This window comes from Phocoena phocoena, chromosome 4 (genome assembly GCF_963924675.1).
Source record: "Phocoena phocoena chromosome 4, mPhoPho1.1, whole genome shotgun sequence".
NCBI classification, from domain to species: domain Eukaryota; kingdom Metazoa; phylum Chordata; class Mammalia; order Artiodactyla; family Phocoenidae; genus Phocoena; species Phocoena phocoena.
This window is the reverse complement of record NC_089222.1, coordinates 138,079,437-138,093,269: the sequence shown is the minus strand read 5'-3', so window position 1 is coordinate 138,093,269 and position 13,833 is coordinate 138,079,437. Positions and strand designations below refer to the sequence as shown.

General features: G+C 60.6%; 1 protein-coding gene across 1 annotated transcript in view; it reads right to left on the bottom strand.

Annotated features, from left to right (window-relative positions):
* SIM2 (SIM bHLH transcription factor 2) overlaps positions 1-10,539 on the bottom strand; it is a 45,468-nt gene extending 34,929 nt beyond the window's left edge. The window contains exons 1-2 of the mRNA XM_065876505.1: positions 10,365-10,539; positions 1,916-1,998 (exon numbers count right to left, since the gene is read on the bottom strand). Of these exons, the coding sequence (XP_065732577.1) occupies positions 1,916-1,998; positions 10,365-10,539 (258 nt within the window). The remainder of the gene's footprint in view (positions 1-1,915; positions 1,999-10,364) is intronic.
* Positions 10,540-13,833: the final 3,294 nt, after the last annotated feature.

Here is a 13,833-nt window from a genome sequence, read left to right as displayed (position 1 = left end):
AATCAACATCTTGATTATAAGCCCGACTTTCATGTTTCTAACTCAGCTACAAAATATTTCCCCAACTAAACTCCTTTTCAAAGATATAAACTATTCAGCAATTTCTGAAGTTATCCACGTTTTGGCACATTTTGCATTCTTGCTTAACTCCGAAATAATTAAAGAGATACATTTAATGAAATAGTATCAGACAGACAGCCATATGAGTAAAAGAGAAAAAGTTATCAAAATTAAATTCTGAAGGTTGCCAGTGGTAGCTTAAAAAATAATACTCTTAATGGAAAATGTTGGTTTTGCTTTCATAGCTGCAAACGACCTAATGCGCTTGCAAGTATATTAACTGCAAAGCCGCCCATCCACAGACACACTCTGGAATTAAATAAATGTACAGTGGAGAAACTTGGGGGCGTTGACTTTGCCGCCAGGTTTTCACTGGAACTCCCTGGCACTTAGTTGTCTCTGATATTAGTGTCACTTATAATATGTAGGAACATCAAACACTTAAAATACCGCGCACGGAGCTGGACCCGAGCTTGCGGGCAGAGCAAAGGGCGTGCGGGAAGGGCTCCAAGAGCACCATTTCCCGGCCGGCTCCCACACCACTAGCTTTATGTTGTAAAAGCCTCGGGTTTCAAGTACATCCCGGGATCTTCTCTTCCCCAGCTCATGCATTTAAAAAAATAAATCACGCTAGGGCATTTGGGGCAAAAGAGTTTTGAAAAGATCTGCTTCTGCGAAGCGCGGAGCCGACTCGCTGACCCAAGACAGAGTTCCGTAGCCAACTTTTTTTTTCCCCCTTATAAAGAAAACACAAAATAGAAGGAGGAAATGCAAAATAGCTCTCGGTAGGCATTTTTCGGTGGCAGAGACAAATGACGGGAGGGGGAATGAATCGGGTCGTTGATGAGGCTCTGTAAAGGGCATTTGAAAGATTCCGAGACACGAGGCGTTTCTGTGCCCACCTAGCGCCAGCCGCGGACTTGGAAGTGGCCGGTCGTGCGCACGGTTACCCCACCCGAGCCCCAGACACCGTGAAGGAAATCCGAGGTCAGGGGCGGTTTAGTAACCGCGGACTGAATGGCTCCGGGCTGGGGCGCTAAGCGGCTGACACAAACCAAGCAAGGACTTCCTCCGTGAGCCAGGTGACCCCGGAGGTCGCACCATGCTGTGAGCAGGACCACTTGAGTTGAACAAGGCTCCACCACTGGCTGTGGAACCTCAGGCATGTTGCTTAACCTTTCTGTGCCTCAACTTCTTGCTCTGAAAAAAATGCAGTTAAAAATAGAACACACTCTAGGTGGCTGGTGAAGAGAAATGATATAGTAAGATTTAGAACAGCTGGCCGGTAGCAAACGCTCAGTAAATGTCAACTGCTAATACTCAGTTATTGATGCTGTCTCTCCTCTACTGCAACCTCTCCAGACACACACAATTGTCAGACGCTTTAGGCTCTGCCTCCCTCTGGCTCAGAGCAGCCGGATCACTCCTCTGGCTCCGGCGCCTGGCACAGCATCTGGCACAGAGCAAGAGCTCCATAAAAGTTTGCCAAAGGAAGTAAGGTTGGAGAGGACTGAACCACACCCAGGGGCGCGCTTCGGCCTAGGTCTCGTGGGCTAGAGAGTCCTGGGGCTGGGGCGGGGGAGAGGGTGCCAGGTGTGGGGTTGATGGGGGGCTGGTTGAGCGGAATCCACCCGCAGTCCCGGCCCTCCGAGGGGAGTTGGGGGGAATTGGCCCGAAGTCCGATCACTGCCTCGGGAGACCTCTGCAGCCTGGGGGCGGCCTGTGGATCCGCCCGGGGCTCCTTGAGGAGGGACCCCTGGAGACTGGGACGGTGGGGTCGGAAGGGAGCCCCTACCCGGGCGGGCCAAGGCCGATGGTGGCGGCGGCGCTTTTCACCCCGCGGCGGTCCTACTACCTGCAGCAGGTGCGATCCCAGCTCCTTCGCGACGCTGTCCAGGGGCCCCGCGCGGCTCGGCTGTCCCCACGCGTCTCCTAAACCTGGACGGGGGATAAAGCAAACCGGTAAACAGCAGCGCCCAGCTAGAGGCCTCGGCACCCGGCGCCCCGCCGGCCGTCGCCCCTTTGCCTTCGATTAAAAAGGAAAAGGCCAGAGGAGAAATTCCCGCCGAGGCCTTGGGTCCAAGCCGGCCAGGCCCACAGCTCCCGTGGGTCGCCCACGTGCTCACGGCTCTGAAATTGCCGTTTTATTTGAAATGCCACAAAGTAATCTAATCTGCTGTGAAATCGGCCATCCTCGTAGCCAAACGGGGATATCGATTTGACCAGTAAATATTCCCCCAAGGGTCCTTCCTCTCTCCCTTCCCTGCGCCGCCGGCAGCCATGCACTTTCCCAAAGACAGAGAGGCCCGAACGTAAAGCCCTCGCCGTCCTGGAGGCAGCTTTTCCGGCATTAAAACGACAAAACAAACAAACAAACCAAAAAACCAAAACTTTTCCAACCCCCTGTAATCTCTCCCCTCCCCCACCCCGGACTCTCCAGCCCTCACAGGGGCCCCAAGGAGCGCCCACACTCTTCCAATCTAAGAGCTACAGCCTGGGAAGGGGTTACCTGGGGGCTTCCAGAAGGCGAACTCCTAAGTCGCCAGCAGCGGGTGGGGTACGGGCCGAAGGCGGGGAGAGAGCCGTGTGTATACTAGACGGTAACTGGGAGGTGTTTGTTGGCACATAATTGGGGTCTCGCAGCCCCTCCGCTTAACTGTCCCTCCAAGGCCTCCGTTGCTCCCCCACCACCTCCCCGAAGGCCACAGGTGTTACAGAAGGCCCACCAGGGCCAAGGCAGCCCAGCTCGAGAGAACATCTCTCTCCTGCGCCCTCGGTTCAGCTGCCGTGTCCCCGGAGATCCCAGGCTTTGCCTGCACGCCCGGGAAGAAGCAGGAAAGCCGGGTGAGATTGCGGCGCTAAACGCCAGCTGGGAGAACCCCAGCCGCTCCCAGGCGTCCTGCTGGCGGCCTGGCCCGAAACCCTCCAGCGAGCGCCGCGGGCCGGGCGCGAGGCCGCAAAGACAGGGGACCGCTGTGCTAGCAACGCGCCCCCCCCATCCCCCGCGAAGAACGCCCCCCAGGCTCTAGGCCCCTCGCGCGCCTCCCACCAAGGCTGCGACCCTGCGGGTAAGCTGTGGGTCGCGCGGGCGCGTCCGTCTCCCCTCCCGCCAGAATTGCGGGTCTGACCGGCCCCCTGCCCGCCGCTCCGGGAGTGTGCGACCAGGGACCAGAGCGAATCCGAGGCCCATTCCCAAGACCGAAAAGCCCCTCCAAGCAGGCGGCAGCGAGTGGGTTTCCGGAGAGGGTCGCGCAGGCACACTGGGTCTCCCCACTGTCCTTGGGGCGCCCGGGGCATCGCGACTTCTGGAACCCTCGATCCTAGCAGGCGGAAAATGCACCTCCAGGCCCAGGGCCCCTGCAGAGACATTGGAGACCCTTCTTTCGGCAATTTCTATTATGCAACTAAGAAAGGGATGGCCTTTAATTCTTCTCCTGGGCTCTAGAATTAGAGGTTTATCCTGGTCTCCCCATAAGGAAGTGGCTCATTTCCACATATTCTCATCTCCCAAATATGATCGCAGCCTCACACCCCCCAGATTCCAGCACGTGAACGGAGGTGTCTCTTTAACCCCAGGAAATCACTGCCCACCCCACTCTCACTCCCAAGGATGACCACAGTGACCATATTATAGGGCCACTGGCTCTCACGGTAGGTCCTTCCTCCCCAGCACCCAAGAGGCCGGCCTACTGGTGGTGGCGTTGACTCCATTTAACCGGAAATGGAAAGAACCAAAATTTAGAAGCCTCCGGGCCCTGAATGAAGAAAAAAACATAATAAGGGCCCAGGAATTCTGGTGTCTGAAAATGGACAAAGGCGCCCCTATAACTGTTCTTTACTCTGCTCCTGGGCCCGTCCCCTGGTTTGGGCCAAGCCACCTTTGCCCGGCTTTCTGTTGACAGTGAGCACCGCCTCCAGCCTTGGCTCCTGACAGCACCTGGGGCTGAGTGACCTGGGGGAAATCTGTACCTTCTTTGGGAATGACCCCCAAACCAAACTCCCCTGCCTGGGTCTCCCAAAAGCCTTGTCGAAAGCTCTGGCCTCACATGTAAAAAGTGCATTGGCTGCACAGGACAATTTTTCCGTATGATTCAAAGCCTGTCTCTTACATCATTATAATTTTTCGTTTTATTTCTTGATGCCTCCGCTTTGCCAGCGGGGGTTTGGACCTGACACAAGGGGGAGCAGATGGTGGGGAGGCTCTCCTTAAGCATCCCTACCCCCACGCCACCTCACAGGGTGATAGTGCTACCAGCTCTTCCATTAGAAACCTCTATGGGCGAGACTTTTCCCCTGGGCCCGTAAAAATCTACTTTGGGCTGAATGCAGAGACTAAATAAGGGAAGGTTTGTAACAAAAAAATCATCTTGTTACTATAAAGCCATACATACTCCTGAAAAAGTGAGGCACTAGGCCTGTGGCCCTTATCTGGACCTCACAAAGGGCTGTATTTGTTAGAAAAATGAGGGCAGGAGTGTAAGAAGAGACTGCGCTAAGCTCCTCCAAGGTTATCAGCCATTGGTGGTCTGTTTGGCCTGATTCTGGGAAATCCCCACCCCACCCCATCCCAGTGACTGCAGGGGAGCAAGACAGGGGAGGTTCCAACCCTGGCCTGTAGTTTCCGGCCAGGGTTTGGGGTCCTGCTTGCCCTACATGTGTCAATAGGGGAATCAGATGGGCACTCCCTGCTACTGGGAATCCAGCTGGCCAGGTCACTGGGGAGGGGGGTCAGCCACTAGGTCAGAGGGAAAGGGAGCCAAGTGTCCCCTTTTCCCCTCTGCCTCCAAGGGTCCGTGGGTGCTTGCACTTGTACCCACACTCAGCGAGCGGGCTGTTTGGTTTAAACCCCGTCAGGCCCTGCCCACCACAGAAGCTATCTAAATATGGTCCCTCCTCTCTGGGTGCTCAGTGAGTCAGTCAACAAACAGCTCTTGGGTGCCTGCGGTACCAGGTCTTCAGCGAGGTGCAGGTCACAGACCATAAACATCAAATCACACAAACGATCTGATTTCCCAGTAAAGGGGACAGTGTGCAGGGGTTCCCTCACTGTGAGATAGGGTCACCCTCTCAGGTGAGGGGGACAGACGAGTTGAGACCTGAAGGAGGCAGTTAGGTTCGCTCCTTCCTCTGGACCCGTTAGCAGGACTTACTGTGGCCAGTGACCAATGGGTCCTGCCCCAGAGAAGGGTCTAGACTCGGCTAAGAACTTCCAGGATGGACAGCGGTTCTCACACTTCCCCGAGGGCAACCTCGGGTATCTAAAATGGTGGTAATTCAGTCCTCTTCTGGCTTTGGAATGGTTCGCGGTCACTGGGTCCCTGAAAAGCCCGGCCCTTGCACCCTTTTAGAAACCCACAGCTGCACAGCGGCCCAGAGGGTGTGTGAAGGGGGTGGTAGGTAGAGACGCCCCGACAGGGTTTGGCTCTGGGTGGGGGAAGGGAGGGGATTCCAGCCCGGCCTGCCTGGCCATGGGCCAGTGCTGTACATGCACAGACCACGGACGACGCAAGCGCCCGGAGACCTGGTCGCCTGATGCTTAGACCTTGCAGGATGGGAGGGTGCCTCGGCCGAGTCCGCGCTCAGGAGCGCGCGTGGCCAGCGCCGCGCCGGCCAGGCTTCAGTCCGCGCCCCGGAGCGCCCCGAGCCGGTCTTGGGCGCTGGCCTCCGGGAGCTGAATCTGCGGCGCCCGCGCTCTACATCCTCGCTCCCACCTCCAGGGCCCCCGCAGTTCTGGAGTTCCCATCGCCACTGCCGAGCTTCCCGCTCCGCCTCTGTGAACTTTCCCTCCCGGACCCGGCGCACAGCCTGGCAGGCTTCCAAGTAGAGACGGGGAGAGGGTTGTAAAACCCCACTTTATTCTAAAAAATAAGTCTACTTAAAAAGAAAAAAAAAAACTACATTATTTCGGGCTGCGGCAGGGAAAGGCCTCGGATCTGTGACTCCATGTCGGGTTAGGGCGAGTTTCTCCTCACCAAACCCTCTAAATCAAAGTGTTTCCATTCCCGACAACAATTTCTAGGACCGCCCTGACCCCCGCACCTCCCCTTGGCACTCAGGGGTGTGTGTGTGTGTGTGTGTGTGTGTGTGTGTGTGCGCGCGCGCGCGCGCGCGCGCACGCACGCGCATTGAGTGGGAAGGACTCTGAATGTAAACCCAGACAAATCCAGCCACTGCAATAATTCAGGCCTCCAACCCCATTTACTGTGCGTGTGACATGTTCACTTCTTTGCAGTAAAAAGTTGTGGTGAGTGCTGCAGTCCCTGCCTCTCTCTCGCCCACACCTGTCTGGGATCTTGGTGGGAAGCGGGAAGAGGGGCTCTGTTCTCTTCCCACGATCGGCCTCAGCTTCCAGCTCCACTCCTGAGCTGGGACCTGCAGCCAGTCCCTCCTCGGGCCCTTTCGGTACAAGTGCCCGGAGGGGAGGCCACGCTCTGCCCCACAGCTGGGCACAGGAACCCCAGCTCCTAGGAAGAGGCCTAACCCTGGTGATTGGCCGGGGAGCTCCCGCGGCTCTGACTCGTACCTCCTGGGGCCCGGTGTGGATCACCAGATGGGGGAACTTGCCCTGAATCCTGCCCAGCGTGGTCACCACGCAGCTATGGCCAGAGAGCAGCAGACTTCTGCCACCCCGGGTGCTTCTGTGTTTCCACAGTGCCCCCTCTCCAGAAGTGAAGGCCACGCTGCAAAGAGGGCAGGGAGACCCTGGGCCCCAGCGTTTCCCTGAGCCCTGTGAGTAGCAGGCCTTCCCAACCACATTAACTCACCAAGCTTTCAGTTCCGAGTCCACTGCCGGAGCCAGCCTTGCTCTCCTGCCCTCTTCCCTGCCCTTCTACCTTCCACTTCTCAGTTCGCAGTTAAAGGGGAGAAAACGGTGGGAACCCCGAAAACAGCTCAGCTTCCAACTCCAGGCAGTGAGTCCCGGAGATCCACCGAGTGGGGCGCGCCACCGTTAAGGTCGCATCTGGCCCAAGGAAGGCGGCGAGCTCACAGGAAGGACTGACTGGAGTAAGAACACAGTGGATTTCCACCTGCGCCCGCCTGCTTCCTCATACCCGATCCCGGGAACCCTGCGCAGCGATGGAGTTGCTAATGGGCCCATTTTACAGACAAGAAGACCGAGGCCCAGCGGGGCAGCTTGACAGAGCCGAGCCTTGAACCGGCTGTCTGGCTTGCCAGCACCCCCAAGCTTGCGGACTGGCCTCTCCGCGGAGTGTCCACCTGGCTCCAGTCGCCTCTCTGCCCCTGTCCTGGGGCTTCTCCGAGCTCCTCTTTCTCTCCTCCTGCCTGGGGGTCTCGGGATGAAAGGAGCCGAGGCCAGCGGCCTCTCCTGCGCACAGAAGCACAGGCGACACACCGGCCTTCCCGCCTGCCCTGCCCTCGCGGGGGACCTTGGGAAAGGCCCGCCCCTCTCAGGCCTCAATTTCCTCAAATACTGAGGGTTAGTCTGGCGATTCCTGTGGTTCCTCGGACTGTGCTCTTCGTTTTCTAACTCCCAAAGCCCTAACTTGGCTTCTAGATTCTTCTTCACCCAGGGATCCGGCTTGGCTATCACACAGCGAGGCCGCGCTGGGCACATCGGGTCCGCTCGGTATCTTTCCGTTCGCCGCCGAGAGCCGGAGCAGGTCCAGGAGTTCCCGCCGCGGCGCAGGACCGGGTTGGCCGCTAAAGCCTCCCTGACGCCCGCGTCCGGACCCTCGCGGCTCCGCCAGGCCCCGTCCGCCTCCCGCACCGCCTCCCTGGCGCAGTCTCCTGAGAACAGGTTAAATCAGTTTCGGACGCTGCTTCCGCGCTCCCACCCTTCGTCCTTCAGAGCCACGGGAGGGGCGAACGAGTCACTTTGCGTAATTGAGGTCTTTCTAAACGCTTCTTTTCCTCTGCCCCAGGCACCCACCCAGCTCCTCTTCTCTCCGATCGCAGACTGAATGGAGGGGGAAGGTCTGCAGGCCCCAGGCCTCCGAGCGCAGGGAGGCGTCCGGAGGCTGCTGGCCCACCGTGCTGGCGAGCGCCCCTGCTCCCAGCTTCAGCGCTGCAGGAAGCGCTGCGGTCTAGATCACCGCCTGCTCCCCATTTTGGAGGAATCGGGACCCCCTTAGGTTCGGGACTATTTCCAAAACTCTAGGGCCACATAGCTCTCCCCGACCCCGCCTGGAGTTCCAGTCTCAATGGTCACGCCCAGGAGACGCCCAGGCCGCCCCTCAACTAGACCGCTAGGAACAAAGCACAGGGGCCTGGTGCTCAAGGGCCAGACCACAGCCAGCGCACCCCTGCAACCTGCTCAGGGCCAAGCAACTCGGGGTCCCAAGGCCTGCAGCCTCGCTTCGCAGCGCTGGAATCTACAGACCCAGTTTAATGTTTGCAGAAGCATATACACACCACTTTCCAGTTTTTAGCCGCTTTCCTGGAAAGCCCCAAACAACAAGTGGCTAGCAATTAGCCCCTTTCTCCAGGCCTCAATTTCTGGCTCACTTGACATCATTTAATCTTCTGATCATGTCTTTGTAATTTGTATTTCCAGTGGGGTGGGAGGGGGACAGGAGAGAAGGCTTATGTGCTGTCTGGGCTCCACACCTGCTTTGCGGTATGTGGATTAAGAAACGGTTCACCCGAGCAAACCAGTTACCATCCCTCCTCCCAGGGTTGGAAGGAGACTCGGCTCTTATGAAACCCAATTCTCCTTTAATTTTTACTGAAAACTTCAGCAGGGGAGGAATCATCTCTACGTCGCTGGAGGGCTGACAAATAGCGTCCACTGGGCCGCGGCTCCCAGCGGGACGGGCAGGAGCGGGGAGGGGGGCCCCTCGGTTGATCGGGCTGGGAAAGGAAAAGAACTTTCCCTTCTAAGAGCTCTGGGCTGTGGCAGCCAGGTCACAGGCTCCTGCTCCAGGGAGGAAAGTGCCCGCCTGGCCGCACAGCGCAGCTGGAAGGCTCCGGAGAGGACAGGCCACCGCTTCTGGCCCCCTCAGCTCCCTGTCCAGTGGCGCTCAGCTCCCCAGCCAGCACACTGCCCGGCTGGAGGTCACGCTGGGGGCCGGGCCCCAGGAGCTCCAGCCGGGAGGTGGTGTACGGGGCAGTTTATGGCCCAGAGACGATTACAAATAACAGGCTTAGGGGCGCCCACCGCAAAGAGGGCGAGTTTACTGACTTCAGGTCGATTGCCTGGCCTGGAGCTGCCTTAATGGAGGTGCCCTGCGCTGGAGAGACACCTGTCGCGGCTCTGCAGCGACCCTCCCCGTGCCCTGTGGCTAAAGTTGTCTCCCTAGTCGTGCACCGGCTTCTGACGCTCCAGAGGCTGCCGCAGCTCTAGTGGATCCTCGGCCTTCAGGTTGGGGGGTACCCATCAGGTGCTGGAGCAGAGGGTCTCAGACAAGCGCCCTAATCCCTTCCGCCAGGCCGGGGCCAACGTGGCTGGGGACAGAGACGTTGGAAGGTGGTCGGTTCAGAACCACCGGGACACCAAAAGGGATGCTGTGGTGATCGGCCTCCTCCAGCCCTGCTGCTCAGAGGTGCCCACCTGGCAGCTACTGTCACCCACGGGCCATGTCCTGGCAGGGAATGCCCACCCAGTGCACCACCACTTCTGACCGCTGAGAGCCTGCTGGGCCCGTGGGTCCTGGTGACCCTTGCCCACCATGGCACCTGCCCCTCCGGGATTATAATCCAATCTAGAAAAGAAGACTACGCTCAGGCCCGCCTGCCATTTCCGAATTAACCGCCTCCCCTTCTCTCCTGCCCCATCTCGGCTCACCTGTTTGAGGTGAGTCTCTCCCACCCAGACTTCCAGAGCCCCAGCCCCAAGAACGGCGAGCAGAGAAGAGACCACCTGAGAGGCCTGAGTCTGAGGCCCAAGTCCCTGCAAGTGTTCCGCTGGGAGCTGGGGCCTGCAGGACCTGGGCCTCCTGGTGTACTCCACTCTCTCCCAGGGACCAGCAAGCACCCTTCACCTCCGGCCCGGGTGCACTGTGCTTCCCCTCCACGGAAAGAAAGTAAGAAGGAGAAAAATAAAAGGGGGAGTTAAAGAAATGAAGAAAGAAAGGAAGGAAAGAAGAAAGACCAGATTGGACTAGTACGCTCATGGAACCATCCCTGGTTCGCCCCTCCCTACCCCCCAGCCCTGGGCCAGAAGATGTCCTGGTGTCTCTGGCACCAGGGCCCTGGCCCCTCTCTCCAGGAGGAGCCGATGTTCCCGGAGCGACCTCCCCAAGATGTTTTGGCACCAGCCGGAAGGCTCAGGCAGCCCCTCCGGGCCAGCTCTGGCTCCCCGCTTGGGCCCCCTAGCGCTCCCGGCCGCCCACCTGCGGCCTCACCTTCGGGAAATACAGCGCGCATCTTCAGGTAGCTCGTGGTGAGTCGGATGATGGACGCCTTGTCCAGCTGCGAGGTGATGGCCGATGGCAGCGGGAGCAGCTTGGCCAGCTCATAAAACTCGCCATTTTCCTTCTCCCTCCTGGTCTTGGCCGCATTCTTCGACTTCTCCTTCATCGCGCCTCGGCTCCGGGCATATTAGACCCGGCCGTGCTCCAGGCCCGCGGAGCTCCGCTCTGGCTGCAGCGGCGGCGATGGGGAAGGGGGCCCCGCAGACCAGGTGAGCGTGGGGCGCCGGCCGCGGGCAGGTGCGTGAGGCCGACCAGGGGCACCAAGACGCCTTTCTGCAGCCGTGGGCCGGGAGCTCGGCGCAACACGGGGACGCCGCCCCGCGCTCCTCCCGCCACCGCCCCGGGCGCAGCCTCCTCCGGGCCGGACTGTCCCGCGGCGACCCAAGCCCTGGCTTCCCGCTCGCTTCGGCTCGCTCTTCCTTCCTCCCTCTTGTCTCCCCTGCCTCGGCTTTCCTTAGGGGTGGAGAGTGGCCGGCGAGGAGGCGGCGGTGCTGTTTAGTCCTTGGCCGGGTGTTCGTACCCGCTGCCGTGAGGCCCCTCCAGGCTGGAGGACGGCACGGGCGGCTGCGGCTGCGGAGCCATGGAGCGGGAGATGAGCGGACGCGGCTGGGGCCCGGCCCGGGTGCGCTCTCCTGCCCTCCCTGGCGGTTCCCTGTGCCTGGTGATGCGGCGCCCAGAGCCCGCGATCTGTCGCGAGGCGCGGCAGCTCAGCGGTCCACGTGCAACCGAGCCGCGTTTGTTTATGGCGGACCCGCCTTCGGGCGGAGCACTCGGCCGCCGCGGCCCGGGGAGGAGGGGGGGCAGGAAGGGGGGGAGGGACCGCGGCGGGGGCGGGGGCGGCCAACCTCGCCTACCGACCCCACCGCGGCCCCGGAGTCCCAGGCGCGCCTCCCTGTCGCTGCCTCCAGGGACTCTCCCGGGCGAGACCCGCGCGCTCCCGGCCTGGAGGAAATCGCGGTGAGTGCACAGGGCGCGCGGCGGGGACCGGCTCTGGCGAGCGGGTCGCGGGACCTGGGCGCTAGGAGGAGCGGCGGGGAGGGGCGGAGGAGGAAGCGAGGGAGGAAGCGGTACGGAGACCTCGTCTGTGGCTCCGGCGCAGGTACTGCGCGGGCGCTGCCTGAGTGCCCTGCGGAGGAGGAGTGAGTCCTCCGAGCCCGCGCGGGCCCCGAGCCCTCGCTCTCCCCAGTTTGCAGGTCCGAGAGACGAAAGTGGTGGCGGTGGGGAGGCCAGAGGGGAAGGACCACCCCCCTCCCCAGGAAGCGGCGCGAGTAGGGCTCGGAAGTGACCCTTATGCCCTTTCTCTCCTGTAAACAGGAGAGCGAAAGGAGATTGGCGCCTTCCCCGGAGGGGTTGGAGGCCGCGGGGACGCGCGGATCGGACGGAGAGAGGGGCGGGGGAGCCGAACCTACCGGTGAGGCCTTGCCCTGGGCAGCGGCGGGAACAGGGCCCAATAGTACCCGCCCCTGCAGCCCGATCCAGTGCGGCAGGAATTTCAGGGAAGCTGGCTGGGGCGGGTGCTTCAGGGCGAGGAGCACCGAGCGAGGGTCATCGGACAAGCGTTCGTGGTGGCCAGGGTAATGGGGGCAGGAGGCAGCTGGCGCAGGGAGGCGCAGTCGGAGACTGCGGCCGGCCGTAGGGCGTCCCGGCGCCTTCCCTCAGGGCCACACTGGACCTCGAGTCCTCTTGTATACCCCACCTCACTGTCGGTGACTGCAACCCCGGAGGATCCTCCTAGCTACCCCGGCCACGAGGTAGCCCCCATCCCTTCCCTTCTAGAAGCCCGAACCCTCCGGACGCGGTGTGGACGCACGCACTGGGAGGACCCCAGCTTCCTGGCGCGCGGGGTCAGAGGGCAGCCGCAGTGGACGCAGGGCGCGGGGTCCTGGGGTCCCTCGGACGTGTGCCGAGGCTGTAGGCTGTGGGGGCCTGATCTGGAGGTCAGCTCGGGAGGGGAGACGCCGGAGCCTTGGGGCCCAGCGCTAGGATCTCCGTTCTAGGTGCCTTCTCTCTCCCCCGGCCCGGGAGGAGCCTGCGGCTCCGCGCGCTCACGGCCATTACAATGACTTGGTGCTCGCCTCCCTCCCCCGCGTCTGGAGGGCAGGGCCTACGGCGACCTCGTCGGCAGCAGGCGCTCCTGACCCCTTTCCAGGGACCTCTTTGAAGGTCAGAAGTTCGATGGCGTTGGAGGCGTCGTAGTTCCCTCGGTGGGCAGGACATCGTGCGCAGACCCGGGCTCGGCCTCACCTGCCCCGGCGCCCTGCGGAACCCACAGCCGTGGCCTTGCTCGAAACCACCGAGCCGCGCGAGCTTCGGAGTTGGTGCCTCCCCACCAAATGCCGGGCGCATGTAGGAACCAACGCTTTTCCTTGGGGTTTCGGATCCAGGAGCGCTTTCCTTTTTCCAGCCGTGAGCGCAGAGGGTCGGGGGTGGGGCGCGCGAGCGGCTCGGGTACGTAGTGGCCAAACGCAAGGCTCCCGGCCCGCTTCCCCGCCCGGAGTCCCGCACCCCGCTGCGGGGACAGCCGTGGTCTCCCGGCTTCCGGGAGAAGGAGCTCCAGGGGGGAAGGGATTGCCGGCTGGGCCCCGCCGCCGCTTGCTCAGGCCGCCCCCGTGTGCGCTCCGGCACCTTCCTGGCTTCGGGAGGATTTAAGGCTTCCCTCACCCCCACGACTTCCGATCCTCAATTATGGACCCGGGAGAATTCCTCCTGGGCTTGAAAGGGATTACCCAGATCGCAGAAACATGGCTAAGTGCAAGTGGGAGAAACTCGACAAGTAACAGGAACAGAAACGTTCCTTAAACCAAAGTTCCCGGATTTCACGGGAAATTGTACTTGAGATCTCGATACCCGGTCTTCAGCAGTGGCAGCCGCTGTTGCATCTGCGAGACATGTTTGAATCGCGTGGTGTGAGACGTAGCATAACGGAGCGTTGGAAGATTCGCAGATGTTTGGCTGTGGGGCACTTTAGGGCCCACAGTGTGCTCCAGCAAATGCCCAAGTGGGCCTTTTATCACCTTCCCCCCAACACATTCATTCAACACACACACACAGCGCGCGGAGATGGGCCTGGGCTCCCGCACAGCACCACCGAAAGAACACAAAGTACTTCGGCGCGAACTTCGAGGTTTCCCCAGTTGGGAAGAATAGTGATGTCTGCGTGGAATGGCGAAGGAAGAACCCCTGAGCTTGGATGGGGTCATCCTAGGGCTCTCCCTGCCGAAGGGAAAGCCTGAGGCCCTTAGGACACCCACAGGATAGAAGCTCTGTGTAAATTGGAAAATGCACTAAACGCGTGCTAATTGGAGTGCTCAGAAGCTGGGGGCCGCCGGTTGGGACAACTACTGCGTAGTCCTTGCTCCAGGCTCCTGGTGCAGGGAGTACCTCCTAGTCTATACTCTGA